Raw genomic sequence first — 26961 nt, 5'->3', positions numbered from 1 at the left:
ACTTTTAATTTCGAACCGTTGGATTGATATTGTAAGGAAATCGTACGATCGTGATCTCATCACCAGTTACCCAGGGGAGGCAAACGGCGACGTTTTAAGGGAGGCAGTTGCCCAAAATTGCAATTTACAGTTTTCACTAGTGTAACACAATTGAAATGTTGGTCATATATTCATGAAGCACTCTGCTCCTTCCCGCCACCTCATTGCCGCCGCTGCTTTCACCGATACTGCGTCTGCCGCCGCCAGCGCCACCATGTCATCTGCTCAATCAGTAAGAATACTTTCCTGAAATACGAAATTCACATTAACTTCCATTTCTAAACTGTTAACGTAACTCTCCTTTACAGTTCCGAGGAGGCAGGGGACGCGGCAGGAGAAACTTTTCGCACCGTCCTTCCGGAGAGCGAAGTGAAGAGGACATTGTAACTGGAGACTCTCACTTCAATTCTGTTCGTGAAACCAATCGAAATCTCCGTCCGTCTCCTATTTTTCGACCTTTCCGGCCTAGGGCACCATCTCCAAATATCCATCCTACTCATCATAATTATGGACAATTGCCGTCTCCTCAACCACGTCAGCCATTTCATTACAATCAGCAATCCTATAGAGCAATGCCACCACCAGCAGGGTTTTATCAGAATCAACAGTTCAATAGAGCAATGCCACAGCCTCCACTAAGACCACAGTATTATCAGAATCAGCAGCTCAATAGACCAAATTTTTATGAGAATCAGCAGTTTAATGGACCAAATTTTTATGAGAAAAGGCAGTTTAATAGACCAATTTTTTATGAGAATCAGCAGTTCAGGCCACGGCCATTGCCTCCCAAGGCTTTGAACTTTCGGAATTGGGAGTATGCTAGACCTGGACCTCCACCTCATTGCGGTAAATTTGCATCTCTTTTCAATGTCGCATTTACTCAATTTGGGTACATTCAACTGTTGGTACAATTCCAATAAGCCAGGATAAAAGAAGGGTGTATGTGATAGGTTGACAACCAACTTAAAGCTAGTCAATTGATGATGAATCTTCATGCTTGAGATTGAGACATTGTTGTGGTTGTGTTTTCTTTTTGTTGCTTAGAGGGGAGGATATACATAAAGTTAAGAATCCATGTATCCAAATCGTTATATGGATAGTGTATTATGTTTGTGATATGAGTTTGTAGTTATAAAATATGGTCAATTTAGAAATGTTCCTTTGGCGTATTGGACAACAGGATGTGGTGAGAAAAGCGAAGTACAATATGAGAGGATATATATAGGTATTCTTGGTTGATTATTCTTTATAATCAAACAAAGTAGGACCTACTTGTTTCATATGAAGTGTTCATATGCAAATGGCGCGGAGAAGAGTTGCAGTGCCAGTGATTCTAACTGATATGAAACTTCCATTTTGACAAAGGCAAATTGCGACAAACAGTATAATGTTGCTCTAAAGTCTAATCTAAATGTGATCATGTCAAATGGTCTAACATAGGTATAAAGATTTAGTTTGGATACTCTAAAACACATTAAATACTTACTAAACTTGAAGATACTCTTGTAGGAGAGAATGGAAAGAAGGGAGGTAAACAAAAGAAAGAGAGGAAGCGGAAACAACATTCCCAGTTGGCTCCACCCAAAAAAAGCAGTGCATTTTTTTGAATTACCCAAATCTGATATACTGTCCTGTCCTAGATTTGGAATCCAAACTACATGGTTTATGGTAGCTCATTTGATAATGGAATTTAATTATCTGATTAATAAGGAGAAAACTAAATGCTGCCTTTGATAGGGATAATAAAGGAGGTCTAACTTTGCAATAACCACCTTAGTTGAAGGAGGGTAAGACTACTGTGTTGTGAGTCAGGTAGGATAATGGTAATAGTAAAACTTTCAGTTTAGGTAATGATTTTGGAAGCTGAACGAAATCCGGAAGACTGGCTCAGGGGAAGAGGATTTTATTTTATGATCGAGAAATCTATTAGGATCAACTGGAGCCTTTGGAACTCGGTGATAATGTGTCTTGCCCCTTTACCCTTCTCGACTTAAATACAAGGCTTAGTTCGTATGGTGTAGGGCTCGAACTTGTGACCTCAGTCACAAGTCCCTCAATCTTTTTCCGCTTGAAATCCCTAGGGGCATCGAGTTCGCAAATGGAGAGGATAAAATCTTATTAGAATAGATGAGAATGTCACATTAGTTGTTTTAGCCTTTCAAGACAGAAAATTTTCACGACGTAGTTTTTTTTTTGTAAATATACTGTGTTAACTACTGTAATCTAATAAAAGAAGTTGTTGTTCTATTCATGAATATACAAGGTATTTATACAATTACAGGAATCCTATAAAAGGAAATCAATCAAAAGAAATAAAAGAAAATATTCTACAATCACTCTTATTATTCTGTAATATTCTACAATCACTCTGTGATTTGTTACCATATTCTGTAACACTCCCCTCAAGCTGGAGCATAGATATTGATCATGCCCAGCTTGTCACAAAGATAACTAACTCGAGTTCCATTCAATGCCTTGGTGAACAAATCAGCTAATCGCTCTCCCGTTTTCACGTAGCCTGTGGAAATAAAATTTTCCTGAATCTTCTCACGAATAAAATGACAGTCAACCTCAATGTGTTTTGTCCTTTCATGATACACCAGATTTGAGGCTATATGAAGAGCAACCTGATTGTCACACCAGAGTTTTGCTGGTGTATAATGCTTCACTCCCACATAATCTCACACGTAGACTGTGACATAGCTCTATATTTGGATTCATCACTGGATCGAGATACAACACTTTGTTTCTTACTCCTCCACGATACTAGGTTCCCTCCAACAAAAAACAATAACTTGTTGTGGATCTTTTATTAATTTTGGATCCCGCCCAATCAGCATCAGCAAAACACTCTACACGAGTATTACCATGATTGCCATACAATATGCCACGTCTAGGAGCTCCTTTCAAGTAACAAAGAATTTGTTCTAAAGCTTCCCAATGTTTGACGGTAGGCATTGACATAAATTGGCTAACAATACTTACTGCAAAGGCAATATCCGAACGAGTCACAGTGAGGTAGTTTAACTTCCCAACTAACCTCCTGTATCTCTCAGGATCATCAAAAGAATCTTCATCATCTATCATAAGATGCACATTGGGGACCATTGGAGTACTGCAAGGTTTGGCAGCCAACTTTCCAGTGTTTGCAAGCAGGTCAAGAATACACTTTCTCTGAGATAGGAAAATTCCCTTCTTGATTCTATTTACTTCTACTCCTAAGAAGTACTTCAACTGACCCAAGTCCTTTGTATGAAATCTAGTATGCAGGAAAGACTTGAGAGAAGAGATCCCCGCATAATCACTTCTTGTGATGACAATGTCATCAACATATACAACAAGTAGGATAGTGCCAGCTACGGAGTGTTGGTGGAATACAAAATGATCACATTTGCTCATTTTTAGTCCAAACTCCTGAAATACCTCACTGAACTTGCCAAACCAAGCTCGGGGACTCTACTTCAAGCCATACAAGGACTTCTTCAAGTGACAAACTTTTCTATACTCCCCCTGAGCAACAAAATCGGGTGGTTGCTCCATATACACTTCCTCTTGAAGATCACCATAAAGAAATGCATTCTTGATATCCAACTGATGTAAAGGCTAATTCTCAGAAGCAGCTAGGGAAATGAATAGCCAGACAAAAGTGAGTTTGGCCACCGGAGAGAAGGTGTCTAAATAATCCACCCCATAAGTCTGAGCATAGCATTTAGCCACAAGTCTGGCCTTAAGTCTGGCCACATAACCATCTGGATTGACTTTAACTGTGGAGATCCACTTACATCCCACTGAATTCTTTCCCTTCGGTAAATCCACCAAATCCCACGTGTGATTTTCCTTTTAGGCACGTATTTCCTCGAGCATTGCCTCAGACCATCCAGGATGATGCAAAGCCTCCTTGACTGGTTTGGGTACAAAGATAGAGTCTAGAGAGACTATCAAAGATCTAGACGCAGAGGATAAGTGGTCATAGGAAACAATATTAGCAATGGGATATGTGGATTTGCAGGTACGTGTACCTTTGCAAAGAGCAATAGGGAGGTCAAGGTTTTTTGAAGGATCAGATGGCGGAAGATATGATGATGAAGGAACTGGCACAGGACATGTTTCATTGGTCTCTCTCCTCCTCAATTGAAGTTGAACAATTGGAGGTTTTGCTAGCACAGACGGAGCAGGTTCTGAAGGCACAATAGTCGATTGGTGCTCAATAGAAGAACTGGGAGATTGAGGAGCGACATTTAATTGTTCTTTCAAAGCGTGGGTAACTTGATAAACTAACCACTCATCTTCCTCTTCCTGGCTAGTAGAAATGGGAGGTGCATAGAAAAATGGGGTACTCTCTGAAAATACCACATCGGTTGGCACTAAATATTTTTCAAGTTCAGTAGAATAAGTAGAATAACACTGATATCCCTTCTGAAGTCGAGAATAGCCAAGGAAAACACATTTCAATGCTTTGGGATCCAACTTGGTAACAGATGGTCGAACATCTCGAACATAGCATGTACTTCCAAAAACCTTAAGTTCCACCGGAAAGAGAGACTTGTTTAGGAAAAGAACAATATAAGGCATGTTACCAACAAGCACACTAGATGGCATCCGGTTAATAAAAAAACAAGTTGTAGAGACTGCATCTGCCCAGAATTGTTTAGGAACCTTCATTTGGAACAAAAGTGCTCGAGCTGTCTCAAGTAAATGCCTATTCTTCCTCTCATCAACTCCATTTTGAGAGGGTGTATCAATACATGAAGACTAATGGAGAATACTGTGTTGTCTCATGAACGACTGAAACAATTCTGACATGTATTCTTTGGCATTATCACTCCTTAGCATACATACCGAAGCACTGAATTGAGTTTTGACTTCAGCGTGGAAGGCACAAAAGTGAGTAAACACTTTAGAACGACTCTTCATAAAATAAATCCAAGTCATTCGAGAGAAATCATCCACAAAAGTAACAAAATACTTATGCCCAGTTTTGGAAGCAACAGGACATGGTCCCCAAACATCAGAATGAACTAATTCAAAAGTTGATCCAACCCGCTTATTAACCCTTGGACCTACCGAGATGCGGTGATGTTTTGCAAATTGGCATGACTCACAGTCTAAGGAAGAAACATTTTGAAATTGGGGACAAAGCTTCTTTAACATAGGTAATGAAGGATGTCCCAACCGACAATGTGCTTTGAATGGAGACACAACACAGGAGTAGGCACCAAATTGAGGCTCCCATTCATCAAGAATATAGAGATCATCGGATATATGCCCCTTACCAATTACTTGATTTGTTGTAAATCACGAAACAGACAATGATCGGGAAAGAATGAGATATAACAATTAAGGTCTCTGGTAATTCTACTGACAAAGATCAAATTAAAGGCCGACTTTGGTAGACTTAATACAAATGACAAGGTGATAGTTGAGGTTGGTTTAACGGTCCCTGATCCCACAATGTTACAAGTTGAACCATCAGCTACCGTCACAGGAGAAAGTGCTTTATGTGATCGAAAGCTAGAAAACATATTAGAATTACCTGTCATGTGATTTGTGGCACCTGAATCAATCACCCATTTATTCGATGAGGAGAAAAGACATGTTTTCCTTGACTCCGGAAATGTAGTAATTGAAATGGGTTCCTTAAGTGATTTTTGAAAATGAGAGAATTTTGCATACTCATCAGCCGAAACAAGAATTGTCTTCTTAGTCATTTTCTGACAAATATATCTAGTGTAATTCTTGACAGAAAACAAAAGGAGTTCAACAAGTCTAACCCACCAGTTCCTCTCAAATAAGTGTACCAGACTGAAGAAACACACAATGTGTTGTAGAATCAGCAAACTAGAAGTACGGGGCAGCAAACCAAATAATATTCAACCATGTCAGAGAGCTGATACAATGTCTAAATTTGACTGAACAAAGCCTGTTTAACCAATTCTCAAACCCAAATTTCTGAGTCTCAGTAGCAACAAAAGACGAATACCAGAAGAGAAAATGAAGTACAGACCTTCAAATAGAGATTCAACACTAGAAGAATACCAGAATGTGTCGTGATTGACGAGAAAATGCCGGTGCAGTAAGCCAAAAACAGATATGCAGGACCAAACGCCAACGAGTGGAAGACAGAAATGAGGTGCAGGTGGTGCGTGAGGTTCACTCACTGCCACCTAGACCCGAGATGTCCTTTCCGGCCAAAAAATCTTCCTCTATCCCTTCTTATGGTGCTGGTGAGATAAATTTGACACTCCTAATGAGTGACCCAACCCTTTCTTAGGCTGCCAGGAAAAGAGTCGAACTTCTAAAGAAATTTGAGCCCTAGGGTGATGGTAATAGTAAAACTTTCAGTTTGGATAGTGATTTTGGAAGCTGAATGAAATCACGAAGACTCTGGCTCCGGGGAAGTGGATTTTTTTTATGATCGAGAAATCTGTTAGGATCAACTGTAGCCTTTGGAACTTGGTGATAATATGCCCCGCCCCTCTTCCCTTCTCTACTTAAATACAAGGTTAGTTCTCATGGCGTAGGGCTCGAACTTGTGGCCTGAGTCACACGTCCCTCAACCTTTTGCCACTTGAAAGTCCTAGGGGCATCAAGTTCGCAAATGGAGAGGATGAGGATAAAATCTTATTAGGATAGATGAGAATGTCACTTAGTTGTTTGAGCCTTTCAGGACTGAAGAGATCTTTTCATTTAGGGAGGTTCCGAATCTCCATCTCTTGGATGGATTGCCTCCTTACAATTGAATCGAGGATTTATTCAATTGAATCATTTTAATTCATTGGGAGTTTGGAACTGGCTATGACGTATTAGAATGAATAGTGGTAGTGAAGAAAGCTAAGAACTGCTAATATCATCCAAATTTTGTTTTGCTTGACCTTTGGAAGACGGAAGGGACGATGCAGGGTGTGGGATGTAAATGTTGGTCCACTAGAAATTTTTCTTTTAGGTGAACCCATGAGGTCCCTATAGGTATAGAAGATTGGGTGATGTCCATAGAGATTAGTTGCCCTTCCATGAACACATTCTCATTTGCACCACAACATAATAACTTTTGGAATTTAGTTAAATGCCCCTTCTTTTCAGATTTTCCTGTGTTTAGCAAGCAACTTTAGCCACCAACCAAGTAAAACAAGCCACTTTGTAGGGAATTTTAGCTTTTCATACATGTTACCAAGGCCAATTGCATGCTTGCTGCCCTGTATTTGATAAGACGTGATGGGAAAATTTGACTGTACAGGTCTCTTTGCTGTTTCATTCCTATTGCAGTGAATCTTCAGCATCTCTGATGCCTTGAAACTTCTCAAAGCTCCTCCAAAAAATCAATAGTTCTCTCAATTTCCCAGTCATTCAACAATCTTCTAAGTTAATATTCCAACCTTGCTGTCCCCAAACATCTTCTGTAGTTGCTTCAGGCAGTAAAGTGAGATTATAGATGTCAGGAAATAGGTCTTTCAAAGGCCCATGAAGAAAGTTTGATCACTATTACCATGGTGTATTTGTTGGAGCATATGAAGAGAAAGGAACCAGAGATGCTTCATAAAAAGGGCTACTCCAGTACATTTTTAAAGCTAGTAGTATAGATCTTTTCTCCCATTGGTATTGATGGGATATATTGAATGATGTATAGGACATTAGCTTTATGAACTCCCTTACCTGCTGATTTCTAATAGGGAGTATGGATTTCTTGCTTAGATAGAGCATCTGTTTGATGCTGTGACTAACACATTTATGATTATCTTGTAAAGAAAAACAAATCATCAGCTGTGCACCCCCGGGATTAGTCGGGGCTCAAAGAGACTCGGACACCCGGTGCAAATCAAAAAAAAGAAAAACAAATCATCAGATTCTTAATTGTGGAATACTATAAAACAATATCTAGATTCAAGTACTTAAAAGAAAAAAAAATGAAATACCTTGTCAAAAAGAAGAATCTAAATTATCAGTAGCTCCATTATATGTCACATAACAAAATAGACTCTAAAGAGGTTAAAGAAGAATGACCAGATGTGTCTTGCAATTTGGAAGTGTAGGAATGGGTAGCTGCTACTTTCCTCCTCCCTGTTGCATATATATTGAAAAGGTAAAAAGGATGACACTTTCTCGGTCAGATCTTGCTATTCCCTGCTCACCAACATCTAGTAGATAGGGGCTGTTAGGAGTTTATTTACAGGGCCTTGGGTTTTTGGGGGTGATTTCAATATTGTCAGATATGTTTCAGAAAAGAGGAACTGCTCCAGAACCTCTGTGTACATGAATGATTTTTCTGATGTTATCGTGGACATGGAGTTAATTGATCCACCACTAGAAGGGGGGAACTACACTTGGGCCTGATCCAACCCGGAAGTTGTTTCGAGGATAGACAGAATTATGTGCTCCTCTGAATAGGGGGAGAGTTTCTGCAATGTGAAGCAAGAACTACTACCTAGAGTGTGTTCTAACCATGCACCAATTGCACTTAAAAGTGTCAGTTGGAGTCCCACAAAATCATATTTCAAATTTGAAGGATGGTGGTTGGAGACTGAGGATTTTAATGAAAGAATTAAAGATTGATGGACATCTTTTGGAAGTCACACATCTCCAATATGCAGATGACACTCTCATCTTCTGTGATGCAAAAGAAAGCCAACTTAAGATCTGGAGAGTGATACTCATTCTTTTTAAGCAACTTCGGGTCTCCATATCAACTGGAGAAAAAGTCTTATTTTTCCAATTGTTGAGGTGAACAGAATGCAACATCTGACAGAGATCTTTGGAGGAAAAATAGGTCAACTGCCAAAAGTATATTTGGGAATGCCTTTGGGAGCCAAAAGCAAATCCAATGAAATTTGGAATGGGGTGGTGGAGAGATGTGAAAGAAGACTATCTAGATGGAAAGCACAGTATTTGTCTAGAGGTGGAAGATTGACCCTGATCAACTCAATCTTAGATGCTTTGCCAACATATTTGATGTCACCTTTTCCTCTCCCATCTAAGATAGAGGAAAGAATTGATGCGTTAAGGAGGATTTTTTTGTGGAATGGAGAGAAAGAATACAAAGGATTTCATTTGGTCAAATGGAAGACTATAATTCTTTCAAAGAAACAAGGTGGGTTAGGCATTAGAAACTTGAAGAAACAAAACAAAAGTCTTATGATGAAGTGGTTGTGGAGATCTCCTAAAGAGGAGCAGGCCCTTTGGGTTAGAGTGATTCAGGCCAAGTACGAGAAGATAGACCACTGGAAAACTAAGGAAGTGACTTCTGCCTATGGTATTAGCCTTTGGAGATCAATTAGAAATTTGTGGCATAGTTTCTTTCAAAGAACTAGATTCAATGTAAACAAATGGAAGGAAGATTTTGTTTTGGGATGATAACTGGTTAGGAAATGGCAGCCTCAAGCAGCTCTTTCCGGACATCTATCTGTTGAATCAGCAACAACAGGCCAATGTGCAAGAAGTTTGGTTCATCCATGGATGAAACTTAACATACAGAAGGATGATACAAGATTGGGAGGTGGATATACTAGTTGAATTTTATGGCACCCTAGACCATTTTGGAGGATTGAAAGAGGGAGAAGAGTGAAGACACTCTCAGGTGGATTAATCACATTAAAGGTATCTTCGCAGTTAGCTCTGCCTATAAGAACCTGAATCATATGGGAAATCAACTCAAATTTTTGCCTTGGAAGCTTATTTGGAATGTCAAAATTCCATATAAGGTGGCAGTCTTTACTTGGTTGGTAGTAAAAGAGGCAGCACTTACACTGGAGAATCTCATGAAGAGGGGAATACATATGTGTCCTAGATGTTATTTTTTGTGAGCACAGGCAGAGACAATCAAGCATTTGTTTCTTCACTGCAGGCTGGTTAGACAACTTTGACACTTATTTATCAGCTTCAGGGGGACAAGTTGGGCCATGCCACAAAGGGTAAGTCAGGCTATAGAAAGCTGGAACAATGAAGATAGTGACAGTATAGACCAAAGCAGATGGAGATTGTCCAGCAGTGATTTGGTGGATCATATAGAAGGAGAGAATTATGAGATGCTATGAGAGCATTAGTAGTCCTTTACACGGGATTAAAATGAATTGCATTATCACTTTTTGCTATTGGTGCAGTTTTGAGTATGTAGATAATCCTATAGCTATTATAGATATCCTAGGTTCTTTGTAAGATGAAGTAGGATCTAGTTTAGTTTTGTTTGAGTATACTCAATTGTATGTAGCTCCATGATGTAAATTTCCCAACCTTTAGTGCTGAAGATTAGTACACAAAACTCTTACCTTTGTCAAAAAAAAAAAGGGTCAAATCCCTCTTGGCCATGGAGACAAATCTGGAAAAGCTATGCCCCCTACAAGGTTCAGTGTTTTCACTTGGCTGGCAAGCAAAAATGCATGCCTAACTAAGTGCAACTTACAGAGGAGAGGAATGACTATATGCAGGAGATGCCTCTCTGTAAAGAACAATTGGAGGACACCAATCATCTCCTTCTGCATTGTAAATTCACATCTCAGTTATAGGACCTCTTCTTCATTATACTAGGAATCACGTGTCATGCCAAGAGATGTCTCAGTTTTTCTTCAAGGTTGGACAACAGGAGGAAGGAGTGGATTTGAATTGAAGCTATGTAATGCCATCCCTGCTGCAATTTGGTGGATCATATAGTGAGAAAGAAGCTCTAGAATTTTCGAAGACAATGGAAAATGTAATTAGTCTTAGGTTTCTTTGCATATGTACATGTTAGACAGGATGTTGAGGATGTAGAAGCCTTACTCGAGTTTATTAGTTCTGGTCACAGTCAGTAAGGCTTGTTTTTTGCAATTGCTTCTAATCACCAACATTCTCTTGATGCTAGTTTTCATTTATAAAATTACCTTTAAAAAACATGAGCTACAACTCTCCACATTTCTCCTTTGAAGATTTGTTTAAGTAAGACGAGCATCATGTGTAGCTATCCGTAAAATAGCATAAAACAATATCACATGCTTAAATGAAAATCCAAATATGAAATATCTAGGAGCTCATATGTCTTAACCTTGGTGGACAGAGTTACTTGGTACCTGCTGTAGGTGGGAGGTGGCAGGTATCCCATGGAATTAGTCGAGGTGTGCGAAAGTTGGCCTGGACACCATAGTCATAAAGAAAAAAAACTCGGAGTAAACAGGGCGAACTATTTAAGGTGTAAAGTGTTCACAAGGTGTTAGTCTAAGGCTCAAAGTGTATATCAGGTGAACGCCTCACTTATCAATGTGTTAGCCCTACAAGAGTTTAGTCCCTATGGTCACTCGGATTTCTAGGGGGCTGCTTGCCTTGATGCTTTCTCTTGCGAGTTCCATTGTCTTTAGACTTTGGGGACAACTTACCACCTATTGCTGACACATGAGTAGGACGGGAACTAGGAGCATTCATTTTGGCATTAAAAAGTTCCTCTTGCTTGTTAGTGTGGAATATATCCTTTCAAGCCAGTCCCTTCTGGAATATGCCTTTTGGTTGCTTCTTAGAAAAGAAAAAAACTTGGTTAAATCATTTCTTTGCTCCCTTTATACCACTATATTTGGAGCATTCCATTAATTTATTACAAACTCATTCATCAAAGTCAGCTGAAATGTGGTCATGATTTTAAGATTGTAGAGGGCTAAATATTTTTGACTCATGCTGTTCATCTTTGAGATACTTGTTTACTTTCGAATCCTGGCTGGTCATAGTTTTTGGTCTTAGTCTGCTAAGATTGGTCTCGACCAAACTGATGAATGGTTTACTTGCTATTATATTTTGCAGAACGATTTATAGTCTTATCATACAACATACTAGCTGATTACCTTGCTATTGATCATCAGAGAAAACTTTATTTTCACATACCGCAACATATTTTGGACTGGGAATGGCGTAAAAGAAGTATCCTTTCTGAGCTTGGATGGTGGTCAGCTGATATATTATGTCTTCAGGTTATGACCCTTTTCTCAATTAATGTTGACCTTCTATACTCTTCGAATTGTGGTCAATCACAGTGACGTTGTGGAATAGGCATAGATTGATGCGGTATGATTCAGGATGTTGGAAAATATTCTAAATTTTAATATTTACGGGTTCTCTCTTCCAGCTTGGTATGAAAGGTGCAGTACATCAGTGAATTGATAATTTTGTTTGTAAATGTATGTCTATAGGCCCCTGAAGAAAATTTTAAAACCATGGTTAAGGCAAATAGATTTTTTATTTATAAAAAAAAATATATTTTCCTCCATTTGATCTTCATCTATATATGTATGTGTGTATATGTGTGTGAAAGAGAGAGTTATGTATATAGTGAGAAATAAGAAACATGGGATAAAGAATTGGGAGGATGCGTACAGATAATTATCAATTGACAGAATCTTTGAAGATAAGTTTTATGCTTGAGTTCTTTTATGTTCACACTCTTCAATATAAATTGTTGCATTTCTCAGTGGGTTACACTAAACTTATAAGTTTCATGTAATCCTAGTCTATTTACACAATATGTGTAGCACTTCTCTTCAATATGGTGCATACTACTTCTATATATGTGTGTGTGTGTGACTTTGTACAAGCAAGGAATTTGGTGAATATATATGCAAGCTAGTCATCGATCATATAAACTGTGGCAATGTGTCCTAAGAGTTTCTCTTTGATAAGTGAAGAGTGACAAACTATGAAGTGCTGCTTGATCATCATGCATAATCTCTATGTGAATATATCACCAATCTCTCCAGTTTCAAATCTTTGAATAGTTGCTTCGAGATCATCTCTAACACAATGTAGAAAATCAAAGAAAGTGTATCAACACTTTGTTTTCTTGGTGTAAAGAAGAGGGTATAGAAAGAGCTGAACAGTTAGTAGACTTTTTAGGATCTGTGTAATTATTGTTACTCTCCTTGTATTGACTTTTGGTCTTATAACTTCTTTTGGAGGTTTGCCAGCATGCCCTTAATGCTGAAGAATACAATCTTACCTTTCTAAAGAAAAATATGTGTGTGTATGTGCGCATATATTTTATCTTCTGTCCAAACTTAATATAATCAATCTTGTCCTGTCCCCTTTATAATCATCTTTCCAGGAAAGAAAAGTTTTTTTTGTAAATTAATGTAAGTCACCAATGACCCTATTTATCATTCTTAACCTATAAGTTTGTGTTTCATTGTTTTATTTTTATATAATTTCTAGAAGTAACAATTCTTGGTATGGCGTATGATGTTTCCTCATTTCAGGAGGTTGACAGATTCCAGGAGTTGGAGGCAGAGTTGAAGTTGCGTGGATACAGTGGCATCTGGAAGGTTTTTGATGCTTTCATGCTATTTATCACATGTCGAATAATTTTACAAATTATTTGTTGGTGGACTTACTGTTGATTAATATGTTGTGGAACAAGTACCCATAGCGAGGGCCCAACCGAACCCAAATGTATCTGTATTTTCCCAATTTCATACATTATCATGAATCAACATTTTGTTGTGAAGTGCAATGTGTAGAGGAATGACGACCCAATAATAAATTTAGCAAACATCTTGGAGGGAGGATTTCTTACTTGATTTTGGAATGCTGAATAATCCTCCATGTGTTTCAAAACAAGGAGGGTTTATAATTTCAGTTGCTAATTCGCTAAATTGGAACCATTATATGATTTCCTTGATAAATTCCAAGTCTTTTGTTTTATAGTAATACTTTCTTGTGCAACGTGGAATTGATTAACATGATTTATATTTGATGTAGAGGCGTACCGGAGATCCAGCTGATGGATGTGCAATATTTTGGCATGCATCAAGGCAAGAAAATTCTATTCCTTTGCACCCTCAAATAGGAAGGATAGACTAAATTGACAGTGCTGGTACTTAATTGTTGCATGAGGAAGCCCTTATTTAAAATGTTTTTTGTTTATTGATCCAGTGTTTTGTACATTTGATCTAGTCATGCCTTTGCAGATATTTGACACTTTTAGCTGTTATGTGTGTTCTTCAGTGGCTTTTATCTAGCTTGTTTTTTCTGGATTTTATGCAGTTCTTACAGGCTCTATTCAATTGTGATTTCTAATAGTTAGTCCTCAAAATTTGTCTTCCTTCCTTTGGCAATCCAATAGAACTCTGTTGCACATATAATAAATGACTTAAGGATTGATAAAAGTGTTCTTTATGGAGGAGTGCTAACAGCATAATATTTCTTTCTCCACCGGCAAACACAATCAGCCAACCATAGTGTGTATTGTTTCCTTGATAAGCTCATCACATTTTACTCCCCTCATTCTATGATCAACATAATTCTTTCTGCATTAGCAAACATAATCAACCAATCAATCACATTTTAGTGCATATTGTTTCCTTGATTAACTAGTTAGATTTTACTTGCCTCATGCTATGATCATCATCGTCTGAACTTCCACGAATATCAAAATTTTGTCCCTATAGTTCTTATATTGTTAGTATTTTTGCTTCCTGGTTTCCATAGATTTGTATCTTTTGGCAGTTCTACGCCTAATATTATATTGACAAATGTTAAACTCTTGTTGTACTTCATTGCCAGTGATGGTTGTTTTCTTATGACAACTGCTGGTCCATATATGATGTATCATTTCTGGTAAAAACATAGTCACTGATTTTGGCTGTTTGAAAAGCTTGTATATAAGCTATTGAATATATTGTACTGATTTGCATAGTAATGAGGTACGTTGATGTGCTTACTAGCTCAGTGATTCTTAACTATGTGTCTGTTCAATGTAAACATTGGTGTCACAGAATCCAGTCTTATGTTACATCATTGCCACTTTTGTAGTATCTTTGGTAATGTGCATGTCTATTTGTGTGGATTCTGTACTTTACCTAAGCTGGAACTTGCTTGATATGCTCGAGGTCATTTAAACATGCTGGTAGTCATTTCTAGACTGTTGGCAAATATAATCTGACTGTATGTCTAGAGAACCGCAATTCCGGCATATTAAGTCTTACTCTTTTGCTTGATTAGTCTCAGCTCCTCAATGCACTATTCAACGATTTGTGTTATCATCTTAATTTTAACCTTTTGGCGCGAATACTTTTGGCAAGATGCAGTACGTGTGATGGCATCTAAACTACTGGTCCATGATATTATCTAGTCTGAATTTTATTTGAATTTTTATGTTAGATTCAAGTTGGTGCATGAAGAATTTATTGAATTTAAAAAGTTTGGGCTTCGGGATAATGTTGCCCAGATATGTGTATTTGAGGTGCGTAAATTCTTCTTAAGTATTTCATTGCTTTACTGTGGGTATCTTCAAGTTCAAAACTTGCTTTTCTGATGTTGTGTTTGTCTCTTGCTAACAGTCTCTTGGTCAGCAAAATAATTGTTCACCAGCTCCCTTAGCAAGGTAGGTATTCTTTGTTTTGGCAGTTGCACTGTATAACAACTTACTCTTGAATGTTTGATTTGTACCTTATTGATCAAATATCTGTTGAGGGCTTAAGGCCTCACTTCTGCTGGAACTTTTTGCATGCTAGGCCTCTTTTTTCATTTAGTTTTCATATTTTTTTCCTTATCGCCAACTAAATTTTTGCACTTGCAGCCCTGGTCACTCCAATAAGGTTGTAATTTGTAATACTCATGTGCTTTTCAATCCTAGAAGGGGAGAGATTAAGCTCGGACAGGTACTTTTTGTCAATTAATACTGTCTTTTCAATTTTCACCACATCAATGTGTGCATGAATTTATTCCGAAACAGCTATCCAGTACTTGTATATCCTATACTTGGTAGTTATCCAGTCATACGTTACTCTACTTCACACATTAGCAACCTGCTAGATTGTAGTCATTGCTCATGTATGTATCTTTACTGATTGTCCCTCTGTGCTAAAATGCATTTAAAGAGAAACTAGTATTTGTCATGTTTCTGTGATTAAGTGAATACAACCTCTGTGTTTATCAGAGGAAAGTGCTTAATAGAATAAATTGACATGACTTTAGAAAATCAATGTCCAAGGCTGTTATTCTTTCTTCGCTCCTGCTATATTTTACGTTGTTAACTCTTTATTCTCTTTTATTATCTACTGAAGTTATTTATAGTAGGGGACAGGGTAGACCTAAAATCACATGGAAGGAAGTGGTCTTAAAAGACCTCCAAATGCTTGGTATCAATACAGACTTAGGTAAAGATAGGGCACAGTAGGAGGAAAGAATCCATATAGGTGAAAGCTACTAGTTGATGATAGGTTTTAGACTCGTATAGAACTTTTTTTTAATCATTATTATTTTATATATATTTTTGATGTTTTTTTCAGTTTTATTATTTATTATGAGGATGATATGATATGAGCTTAAATGAAGATTCACATAGCCGATCCCAACTTATTTAGGACTGAGGCGTAGTTGTTATTGATGTTGGTGAAGTTATTTATAGCACCCTATAGGTGCATTTGGGATGCTGTTCCCTCTGTAATGGCATGGTAAGGGTAAACACAGAGTATCTGAAGTGTATTTTGTATTCTTGAATTATGGCGTCTCTCAACCTCTTTCTCTTAATTTTGTTTATCAATCATTCTTGTAATAAGAGGACATGAGGGCTCCCATGTTGGCCCTTTTTAAAATATATATATATATATATATATAAATATATATTTTATTTATAGATTTTCTTAACCTGAAAGTTGGATAAGTTGATATTTCATGGAGAGATAAAACATTAAACAGCTCCAATCTAGGGAAATCAGTTGTGCTTAGAAAGGCAACGAAATATCAATGTCCCCCAAACTTGATGGTAGAATATAATCTGGAATGATTTGAGTATTCTGATATGAGGACCTGTTTTCCTCAAATAGTTTCCATATTGGGAAGAAGCAGATGTTTATCAAGAAAAGAATCAGCATTGAACCTATACTGTTTTACTTGATCTCCAAATTCTGCAAAACTCCGACAGTAAAAACAAAACTGTATTTATCCCAAACACAGCATTTAAACGGCTTCTATAGGAGTTAGTAGAATCCCCTTCTCTTTCTGCTAAATCTGTTTGCTGATGCTCATACAATGTTATCCTCCCTTAACGATATACTTGGCAGAACTGTCTTGCTTGTTACTCTGTCTTCAACTCAATAGGTACTTAATAACGTGAACATCCAAATTCTTGAATTTCTTTAATATAAAGTAGACTAGTTAATTCTTAGTCATAAACTAAAAGTTCGGCCAGCAACACTTAAAAATTGAATAATGAAGGTTCATTAGAACACCGCGAGTTTTGTGTTTTAAATTTTTACGAGACTGATGCAAAACTTGTAGGTATTCAAGGGTACTTCTGAGGTCAAAAAAGGATAATAGGTACAGATATTACTGAAAGATGTAAACATTAAAGTAGAAGAAAAAAGTAAAAAGAGAATTTATGGGGGGCGAGGTATGAGATAATTACACTCTCTATCAGTTGGGGAAACAATGCTACCAAAATTAGCCCATGTTTTACCTTCTTACCTAATTTGGCGCAATTTTTATGTAAATTGAAACTTACTTTTCAACTATAGACCAACACCTCTCAATCACCATTATCTTCCGTTCTTCTTCCTTATTATGTTTTCACATAAAACATATAGGAGTACTAATTTTAAACGGAGTCAAACAGAAAGAAAATTGTGTGCAGTAGTTACTAGTTAGTACATAGCAATGTGCAAAAGGAAAACAAAATAATGAAGGGAAACCCACAAAAGCAGAGAAGCAAATTTTTGTTTTGTGATATATTGAATACTGTAATAAAATTTTAGCCATTAAATGTATGAAATGACACGTGTCACAAATCAAAGAGGGAACTGGAGGGGAGCCGCTTCCAGTTCGGAATTTTGGGGTGGATGTAGCTTGCAGAAACTCCATAGGTGTCCATTGTTGTAGCTCGAAACTTCAAAATTTTAAAATTGGATTTTCTAAAACAAGCTTCATCTTGAGTGGGTATTGCTACAAAAGATCGGGTAGGAATTGAGGAAACTAATCTGAAATGTAGGGTGATCTGGTGTAAATTTTGAGGTGTTTTGGATAGACTTGGTGCTTGGACTCAAAGAAGAAGACGAATTCAATTTTTGTATATTAGTGTATAATATTGTGTAGTACTGTATATGGATGTATAAACACCTCTTATAATTTTGTATAGTGTTGTACATTAGTTGTACAATATTGTAAATCAAGTTTTTAAACATTGCTGTAAAAAAGATATATGAAAGTTTTGTATATTGTTGTATACGGAATGTATGTTTTATATATTATTGTATATTGGATGACTAATGTTCTATATCAGATTTTTAAAACATTGTTGCAAGAAAGTAGCGACTATGCCACTGATTTGGCTACCTAAACAACGGCAAAAACGTTTTCTTAACGGGAATGAGTTATTGTGTTTTGGGCTAAAGATTTGCAATGTAAGTCTTGGGCTATATTTTTTCAATGTAAGTTGGGTAATTATATTTTTCTGAAATTTTCCCAAGTTTTTGTGGGTTAAGGCTCAACCTGCTCTTCCCTTCCCCCTCCCGTCTCGTCCCGTTTCCATCCTACTTCCCTCCTTTAGGATAGCATACTTGGCAGATCTGTCTTGTTTGTTTACTCATAAAGTTGGTTTGCTTTCAATTCATGATTGACGCATCTTTTTTAGTTTAGCATTTTAGATGCAAGGGATATACCACTTGATTGGATTCAACTCTTCTTCTGTTTAGTGTAAATAAATTTTGCGACAACCAGGTTAGGGTGCTTCTGGATAAGGCTGATGGTGTTTCAAAACTTTGGGACAATGCTCCTATTGTGATTTGTGGAGATTTCAACAGTACACCAAAGGTGGGTTCAATAATTCCCATTGAAGCGCTTATGTCATGTTTTTGCATCAGTGCATATATTCTACTCTTACTTACCTGTGAGAATGTTATGTTGTGCAATAGTTCTATTCATCTTTTTACACTTTACCAGAATCCATGCAATAATTCCTTATTCTTTTTCTCCTTTACCAGAGTCCATTATACAACTATCTTGCCGAGGAAAGAGTAAGCTTCAGACAATATTTTCTTTCTTGCTGCTGCCCCCACCCCTTTTTCTTCTGTGCCTTCTCTGAGGATATGATGATTCTGTGCTTTGGAATGCATTTTGGATACTTTTTTCCCACAGCTAGACTTATCAGAAGTGCCTCGGGATAAAGTGTCAGGACAGGAATCAGCTACAATTAATACAGTGAAGCATAGCTTCAATGCTAGTGCTAGGTATTGACTTCTTACCTTGTTAAAAGAAATTACAGTAAATTCATGGAGACTTTGTAGTACAGTTTTTTCTCCTTGGCCTTTTCTTCTGAATTCCTTGGAACAGCTTATGTATAATCTTACAAGTTTTCTACTTCAATATCATCGCTCAACTAGGCCCCAATTCCTAGCTATTTGGGGTGGACTATATTTTTTATTTTTTTTGATAACCGAGAAATCCGTCTGTGACCCGCCCTTTGGACCAATCACAACCTTCTAAACTCGGTGGATAATGGGCCCGCCCCTCTACCCTTCTCCACTTAAATACCGGGTTTCGTTTTGCATGGTCTGGGGGTGGACTATATTAATCCATCCTGTATATCATTCTTCTCTATTTAGGCCCAGTACATTACAATACTTGTATATAATGTATTTTTAAGGTAAATCGGTGACTTTCTAAAACTAGAGGTTCTAAAATTCACTCTTATCTCTACACTGGCATACAAGTTTCTAATCAAATTAGAAAAGACTCTTGACAAACACTGGACTTGATACAAGTGTAACAACAACTAAGCATTAATCCCTATAGTTGGTATTGCTAATGTGGATTCTCTTTTCTTTTCTTTTTTTGGCGAAACTAAGAGATTATCATTGTAGGGAGATGCCATATTACTATAGTTGTAAACCTCTTAGCTCCATTACAGAAAAGACAAAAAAATATTTTTTTAGCACCGGTACATGAAGTCTATGCTAGAGCTTGGGAGCTAACAAAGTCCAAAAACAAGTCAACGATTAACAGGGGTGAGAAAGCTCCAACTGAACAAACAAACTGAACATTTAGCCTTTGTTAATGTGGATCCTTTGCTTTCATAGTGTTCTAGAGAGTTTGTAGGTCATTCTAGAAAATTTAGCTCCATGTGATTTTTGGTTTGCCTCTTGTCCTTTTGGTCCTCTAGGCTCAAAGGATCATTGTACTGTCACACCTTTAGGCCGGTTTATTGAGAAGTTCACTAAATATATCAAATTATCTCAAGCACCTTCTGTCATTTTATTCTCAATGTGCTTTACTTGCATTCTCTGTCTGATCTAATCATTTCTAATCTTGTCTATTAATAAATAACTTACCAAATGTGGTGTCCATTTCTTCTGAGGATTTGAATTTGGCCTGTAGGAATTGCAATGAAAAAGAACAATAAAATGCAAGATCATTATGGGCTGTCCACCAGTCCTTTCTTTGGATTTGTTGAGATTGAAGCACATACCTATTAAAAATTGCATTTGAGTTTCTATATTTTATATTAAGGAAGGAATCTTGTGTTCTTTCAGTAAATGTGAAGGAAGCTTCACTCTCTGATCTAATCATTTCTAATGTTGTCTTTTATTGATAAATAACTCACCAAATGTGGGGCCCATTGTTTCTGAGGATTTGAATTTGGCTTGTAGGGATTGCAGTGAAAAAGATAATAATATGCAAAATCATTATGGGTTGTCCATCTATCATTTCTTTTGATTTGTTGATCACATATTCATGTTGAGCTTGAAGCACAGGCCTATTCAAAAATGCAATTGGGTTTCTATTTTTTACTAAGGATCTTGTGTTCTTTCTATTTTTGAATGCTTTCTGGATCCACCCTTGATGTTTCTAAAACTGGAATTCTCTTTTGATACCACAGACACCAGGATGCAGTTAACTCTACTCAAAGCTCTGAAGTGGCTAGTGAGAGAGAGGTAAAAGATAATAAGATGGCATCAGCTGAACAGAAATTTGAGACTCCTGAAAAAGATTCAGGAACTGGATCTTCTGCATGTACCTTATCTGTGCCTCAGAGTTCTGTAGAATATGAGCTGAGAAGTTCTTGTGTGGTTATCTCATGCTCCGAGAGTACGGCTGATTTGCCTAGAGTAATCCATGGTAATGTAGCTGACAGTTTTGGTTAAACTATTTCAATTTCTTTTGTTGTTTTTAGAGAAAATCCAAGTAGTTCTTGTGATGAAAGCTCATTTTTCCAGTTGAAGGTACGAGTCATGAAGCCAATTCATTAGAATCTTGTCAAGAAGATGAATATGATAAGGACTCCGAGAGTGGATATAACAATGCCAACCCTAATGCCACATCTACCTCTTCTCACAAAATTTTTGAAGCAAAAGTGTGTTCAGGAATTGATTCAGAGAGAGAAAAGGATGGGCAGTCCAAAGTAGGTGATTTTGATTCTGAAAATGTGGTGAGCATTCACAGACCTACAATACCCCATTGTTCAGATGTGTCGTTGACGGGGCTATCTTCTGATTCTTCAAATGTACATGAAGTTTCTCTTCCGGAAAGCTCTGAAAGTGTGTTGTCAATTGATAAAGAGAGTTCCCCTAAAATATCACGTGAACTTAAAAACTCACACACAGAGACTTGTTTTGATGTCTTGTTGGACGAAAAGATGGACAACTTGTCACTTAGTGTGGTCTCTGAAGGCACAAAAGAAGATGAACTTTTAGTCGAAAATCGTGAAGCATTTTTGTCCCAGTTACATGATGAAGCTGGTTCCTTTCCATCAGACTCTGACCAACTTCAAACAACTTCTCTTGAGGAATTGGATGAGTCATTAAAGAAGTGTGACGGTTCCTTAGAGTCGTGTTCTTTAAGTGATGAGATTGCAGATGATGCTCCTAATTTGGATTCTGAGGTTGTTGACAGAGAGAACTCGACTTATGATCCATCAGCTTGGACTCCAATTGATATAGAAACTGCTACAGGCAATGCAGATTGCAAAGTAATGGAACATAATCTGAAGTTGACAAGTGCATATAGGGAAGTAGAGGTAGCTCTTATTAAAAAAAACTTTTAGTCTATGTGTTTTTTCCAATCATACGGCTGAGCAATATATTCTTCTCTTGGCTGGTAATCTGGTTACTACTTGCTCTTTTTTTAACTCTGCAATTCACATATTGGCAGTTGCAGGATTTTTCTGGAACAAGAGATTCAACAGGAGAACCTGAGGTGACCAGCTATCACAGGCTTTTCATGGGTACAGTTGATTATATATGGTGAGCATCCTTTAAATTCTTCCTTAGCTTCTGCTGCCTTTTTATTCACGACATATTTGAAATGCTCTTGATATTAGGGTACCTAAAGAATCTAACCACAATCTGTGGTTAGTGGTTTTGGTATTCCATCAGTTAGAAATCAAGAATGACATGAGAAACTTATTGTTCAAATTACACTCAGGCGTTCTGAAGGCCTTCAGACTGCGAGGGTGCTTGCTCCGATTCCAAAAAATGCCATGCAATTTGTGAGAGGTTTCCCTACTAAGGTATATTGATAAAAGAAACTCTGACTAATTTCTTTACTGAACAACAGTGCTGATTCATCCTTGCTGCACAGAACTCTGTTTTTATTATGCATGGGGAAACATTTGTTTGATCTCCTCTCATATAATGGCCTTCAAATTTTAGTGCTGTGGATGCCAAATTTAGATTTTAATTTGTGATAGGGATGAAATGCAACTTAACTTCCTGCAATCCTTTATCACTTATGTACCTGCTGCCTTAAGAATAGCCTGTAAGTTGACTTTTATGACACATTAGCTACAGATCTTTGAAATATTAATTCATGATCATCGACTTACTGTCATATACTTGAGAGAAGCTCAGATACAGTTTCCAGGTCAAGATAGATGCACATTTGTTAACGTAAACCTGGCAGGTATGGAAGTTTCATTAGACTGTTGAGTGCAAAGAGTGTGAGACTATGAGAATAGAAAGATGTATTCATGATTTGATAGTATGAGTACTTTAACACTTAAACTTTAGGTGTCAAACATGGCGCAAGATATTTGCCCAATGTGGACAATGTCTAAGGTTTTGTCTTTAAAATTAACAATTCCAAATATGACTGGTGAAATTACGAGAGTAACTTACTTTGGTGAGAAATGTAAGTCAAGCTAAATATAATTTTTGCTTCTAAAGTAGGGCGAGGCTTCTATGCCCATGAACATCACAGGGAAACTTTGAAGTTTCTCAGAAAGGTAAGTTCCATTTTGATCAAGAGGTAATATACTTATTCAATTTGGAAATAATATTGAATTTGAAGATGGAGAAAAGAAATATCCATAACTGGAGAAAAATCCTTAGAGGTTGTGAGAAATAAAAGAAAAGTTTGAAAGAATTAAAAGAATATGGAATGAAATGTCTTACACCTGAATCCTTTCATGGCCACGCTTAACAATAGACAAGATTGTTTTTTCCCTTTTTGATGGGGTCACTAACACTATATTACATTAGGTTTAATTATTTACACTTACATGATTACACATATCTAACACTCACCCTCAAGTTGATTCATGCAGTCATATATCTTGAGCATGTTTCATGTTATTGATCAAGCAAGCTATGTTTTGTAACTGTTAATATTGTGCACCCTCTGGGTTCCACCGAATGAAGCCAAAAATTGTAGAACTAGGAAAACAAAGAAAATTTTAGCAAGTTGGGTGGCATAAGGCCGTTCTCTAATATGCGGAAGATATTTGGATCTCTATCTAGATAATAGATGCTTCAATACCATGTGAATAGGAGGAAAGTTGTTTGGCAGTGTAGTCTGGCAATCAATGAAGTTGGAAAGATAAGGATGGGAGACTAAGGTTCAGATCTTAGCTAAGGCAAAAAAGCTAGTTTATTTCGTTTCATCTGTCTAAGCTTTGTAAGAGAGTTACGCAGCATCTGTTATGGTGGGAAGATCAGATACCCGATTTGGTGGTCAAGATGCACACTAGTTGGCCCAAACAGCATTATTATTTAAAAGAACTAGTGTATTTATAACTTGACAATTTGACAGAAGCAAGACTTACCTATTTGTAATTGTCAAACATATCACACGTAATATGGAAAATACTTAACATAAGAGACGTGACACTATTCAATGAGTACTGGATGTACCTATTTCTAAATGCCAAACATAATTTAGATCATGCAGGATAACAACTAACATAAGATATTAACGCTTCTTATATTCTACACTCACACTTGGGGGTCATTTGGATGATGGCTAGTTATGCAAGGATTTTAATACATGTAACAATTTTATATAATGTTAGGATAACACTGGGCTGTTATTAGTTATGCGGGGATTGCAATGTATGAATATTACATATCATAGCTTTGAGGATATTTGTCAGTTTAGGTGTTCTTATTCAGATTGCTGGTATGAGTAGTCTTATTTCACATCTATCCTGCATTAAGTAATACATAAATTCCTGCATAGATTTTGTAGTATTAGTAATGGAGAAGTCTATATCAGAAACCAAATGTTGTACTATTTGTTATACATGATTCATTTTAATAAATCAGAATTTTATGTCAGAAACCAAATAATTTAGTTATATTGGATTTTATATCGGAATTATTTTCTCTTATATGACAAACCAAACGAGCTGTTAACAATAAGAGGACAGAGAGACTATAGAAACACCATTCGAGTTATGCACTTAAACCTTTAAGAAATTCACATTAATTAGTTGACTGGTCATTTATCCTTCTGAGAGGCAAGTGGGTATTTCTAAAGGGCTGAGACTGGAATCACTCGAAGCATGAGAAAAATTTTAGCAGCCAGTAACATGTCTAGAGATGTGCCCATCTCCATAGTCAGTAAAAGCTATATTGACCTCCTTTGAAGTATTATAAGTAGCATTTTTTATTTCTCTTGTTTTTAATTTTTAGAATGGTGCAGTCATCTAAGAACTGAAATTATTTTTGGTAGTTCTGCAAAAGCAGTCATTTTTCAATCTTCTAATAATCATTGGTAGATGTCTTTTTTATGTTTTTTTAAACCGTACAAGCTATCAAAGGGAAAGCAACAATGCAATTGCAAAAAATGCATAATCCATACACCAAACATTTCTGTGTTAAAGTGCCAAACCCTGCTTACAATGGTAGAAAACACATGATCCGTGAGCTGTTTCTTTAGTTCTTCTTGGCATGCATGAGCACATGACATATGACTCAATTGTTTGTTGGGAAAAAAGTACATATTGGAATTAGTTCAGTTGTCTATGAACCATGCAGTTTCATGGTAGACATGAAACTTCTAAAGATATGGGCTCCCAGTAGTTTCAGCTATAACATGGATAAGATCTGCAAATGCCCCGTTCTCTTTTATATTCATACGAACTTTACATTAATAGATAGCATGAAGTGGAAAAAAATTATTACTCTATTACAATGCAGTCGAATTGGCTTATTCTGTTACAACTCTTACATTTGTTAGATGCACTTTTCATTAATAACTTGTCTTTTAGCCATGTGATTATGTATTGAACAGATTTTCTTCTTTCGTTGTTTCGCTACTATCCAGAAATGGGGAAGTGATCATATTGCTCTGGTTTCGGAATTTGCTTTTACAAATGATATATCGATTCACAATACTAGCGTCCAAAAGCAGTAAAATTATGTCCACTCCAAAGGACTGTATGAGTTTTCAGGTAAATAAAAGTTGAAGCTTTTTCATGCAGTCTTTGGAGGAGCATTCCCTCTGGTTTTCTACATAAATGTGTTAATACCGTCTTTTCTCTTGAATTTGGAATTTCATCCTTCAATTGGAGGAATTTCTAGAAGTTATAAACCAACGGTCCATCTTATAGCTTCATCCTTTGCAGTAAGTAGAACTTTTTGTTCTACTAGGGGGAAGAAGGGATAGATTCATCTTGGAAGAGCTTCAACCTGGATATGAAGAAAGGATAAAGGTGTTTAACCACTAATGATTCAAAATGCTAGTGCATCGATAAGTTAATTGATACTCGAGTTCTGCTTTAAAGGTAGTCTTTACTTTATCCCTTTTACCCATAGTGTTGGGAAGAAGTGGACTCTAGAGGTCCTACTAATTGAGCTGAGGAAGCAGATCGTAGTAATATCAAGTTCTTACTGCAACACATTTTGCTATCGTCAGAGTGTTTATCCTTAATTTCGATGGCTTTTTGTTTGCTAACTTGTTCAGTATTCTTCTTAAGCTTCAGATAAGATGAAAAATGTCATTGTTCACTTAATTTACAGCAAAAAAAGTAGTTGGAATTGTCTTTTCGAAAGAATTACAAATAGAAAGTGTGTAAGCTCTTGTTCAAACGGCATGACGAGTTTCCTCTCCCTTTAAACTATTACTTCATTTTTCTTTGTAAGTAAATACTTTTGTTGTGATAAAATCTTTTGGTAAATCATATCGCCTATACACCTAGGTAAATAGTGGCGGGATCAGGATTTTATACAACAAAAAAAAAAAAAATCTGACGAAATGGTAAAGTTGCTTCAACAATTTCAATATACTCAAAAAGTTGTTTTACCCTATTTGCCTATTTGCACAGGAGATTATTTTTAGTAAAAGGAATTCAGTCGAACCTTCTAGCTCTGCCCCTACTCATGTACAAAGATCCAATGTAGTATGTAACTATTCAACGGATCGTATATGTCAAATCAAAGTATTCCTAAAATGATTTCAAAACTGCTCGCTAAACTTACGTAGATATGCAATATATTAAGAAAATATTTATTACTTAATATACATATAATACAATTTTTATTCATCGATAATACATTTGTCACACTTTAATACACTTGTAATACATTGTGTCCATTTCTTACCAAACAAGCATAGTACATTTTGAAATACTTATATTATATTTATATTACATGCATATTCACTTTTAATACATAGTAGATTTATCATTGTATTGTTATGTATTGCTATCAATGGTACTCTCTCCATCCCTATTTACTTGTCAAATATTCCATAATTTGATTTCTCTTTTTG

The 26961-nt window shown here is 36.7% G+C and overlaps 2 protein-coding genes across 2 annotated transcripts in view; both read left to right on the top strand.

The window, feature by feature from the left end:
• LOC125838565 (3-ketoacyl-CoA synthase 11-like) overlaps positions 1-26961 on the top strand; it is an 80301-nt gene that overhangs the window by 45904 nt on the left and 7436 nt on the right. The gene's annotated exons all lie outside the window — the stretch shown is intronic.
• LOC125838561 (carbon catabolite repressor protein 4 homolog 6) lies at positions 70-25898 on the top strand. Its single transcript, XM_049517613.1, has 17 exons — positions 70-271; positions 348-885; positions 11791-11957; positions 13236-13301; positions 13738-13790; positions 15139-15220; positions 15318-15361; positions 15557-15638; positions 18694-18786; positions 18957-18989; positions 19111-19202; positions 20852-21090; positions 21189-21988; positions 22123-22214; positions 22396-22480; positions 25516-25642; positions 25817-25898. Exons 1-16 carry the CDS (start codon positions 173-175, stop codon positions 25603-25605), a joined length of 2655 nt encoding a protein of 884 aa, XP_049373570.1. The 5' UTR covers positions 70-172; the 3' UTR covers positions 25606-25642; positions 25817-25898.

The sequence above is a fragment of the Solanum verrucosum genome, unplaced genomic scaffold (assembly GCF_900185275.1).
Source record: "Solanum verrucosum unplaced genomic scaffold, falcon-dt-bn FXZP01000182.1, whole genome shotgun sequence".
Taxonomy (NCBI): domain Eukaryota; kingdom Viridiplantae; phylum Streptophyta; class Magnoliopsida; order Solanales; family Solanaceae; genus Solanum; species Solanum verrucosum.
Note: the sequence above shows the minus strand (reverse complement) of the source record. Positions and strands in the feature narration are given on the sequence as shown.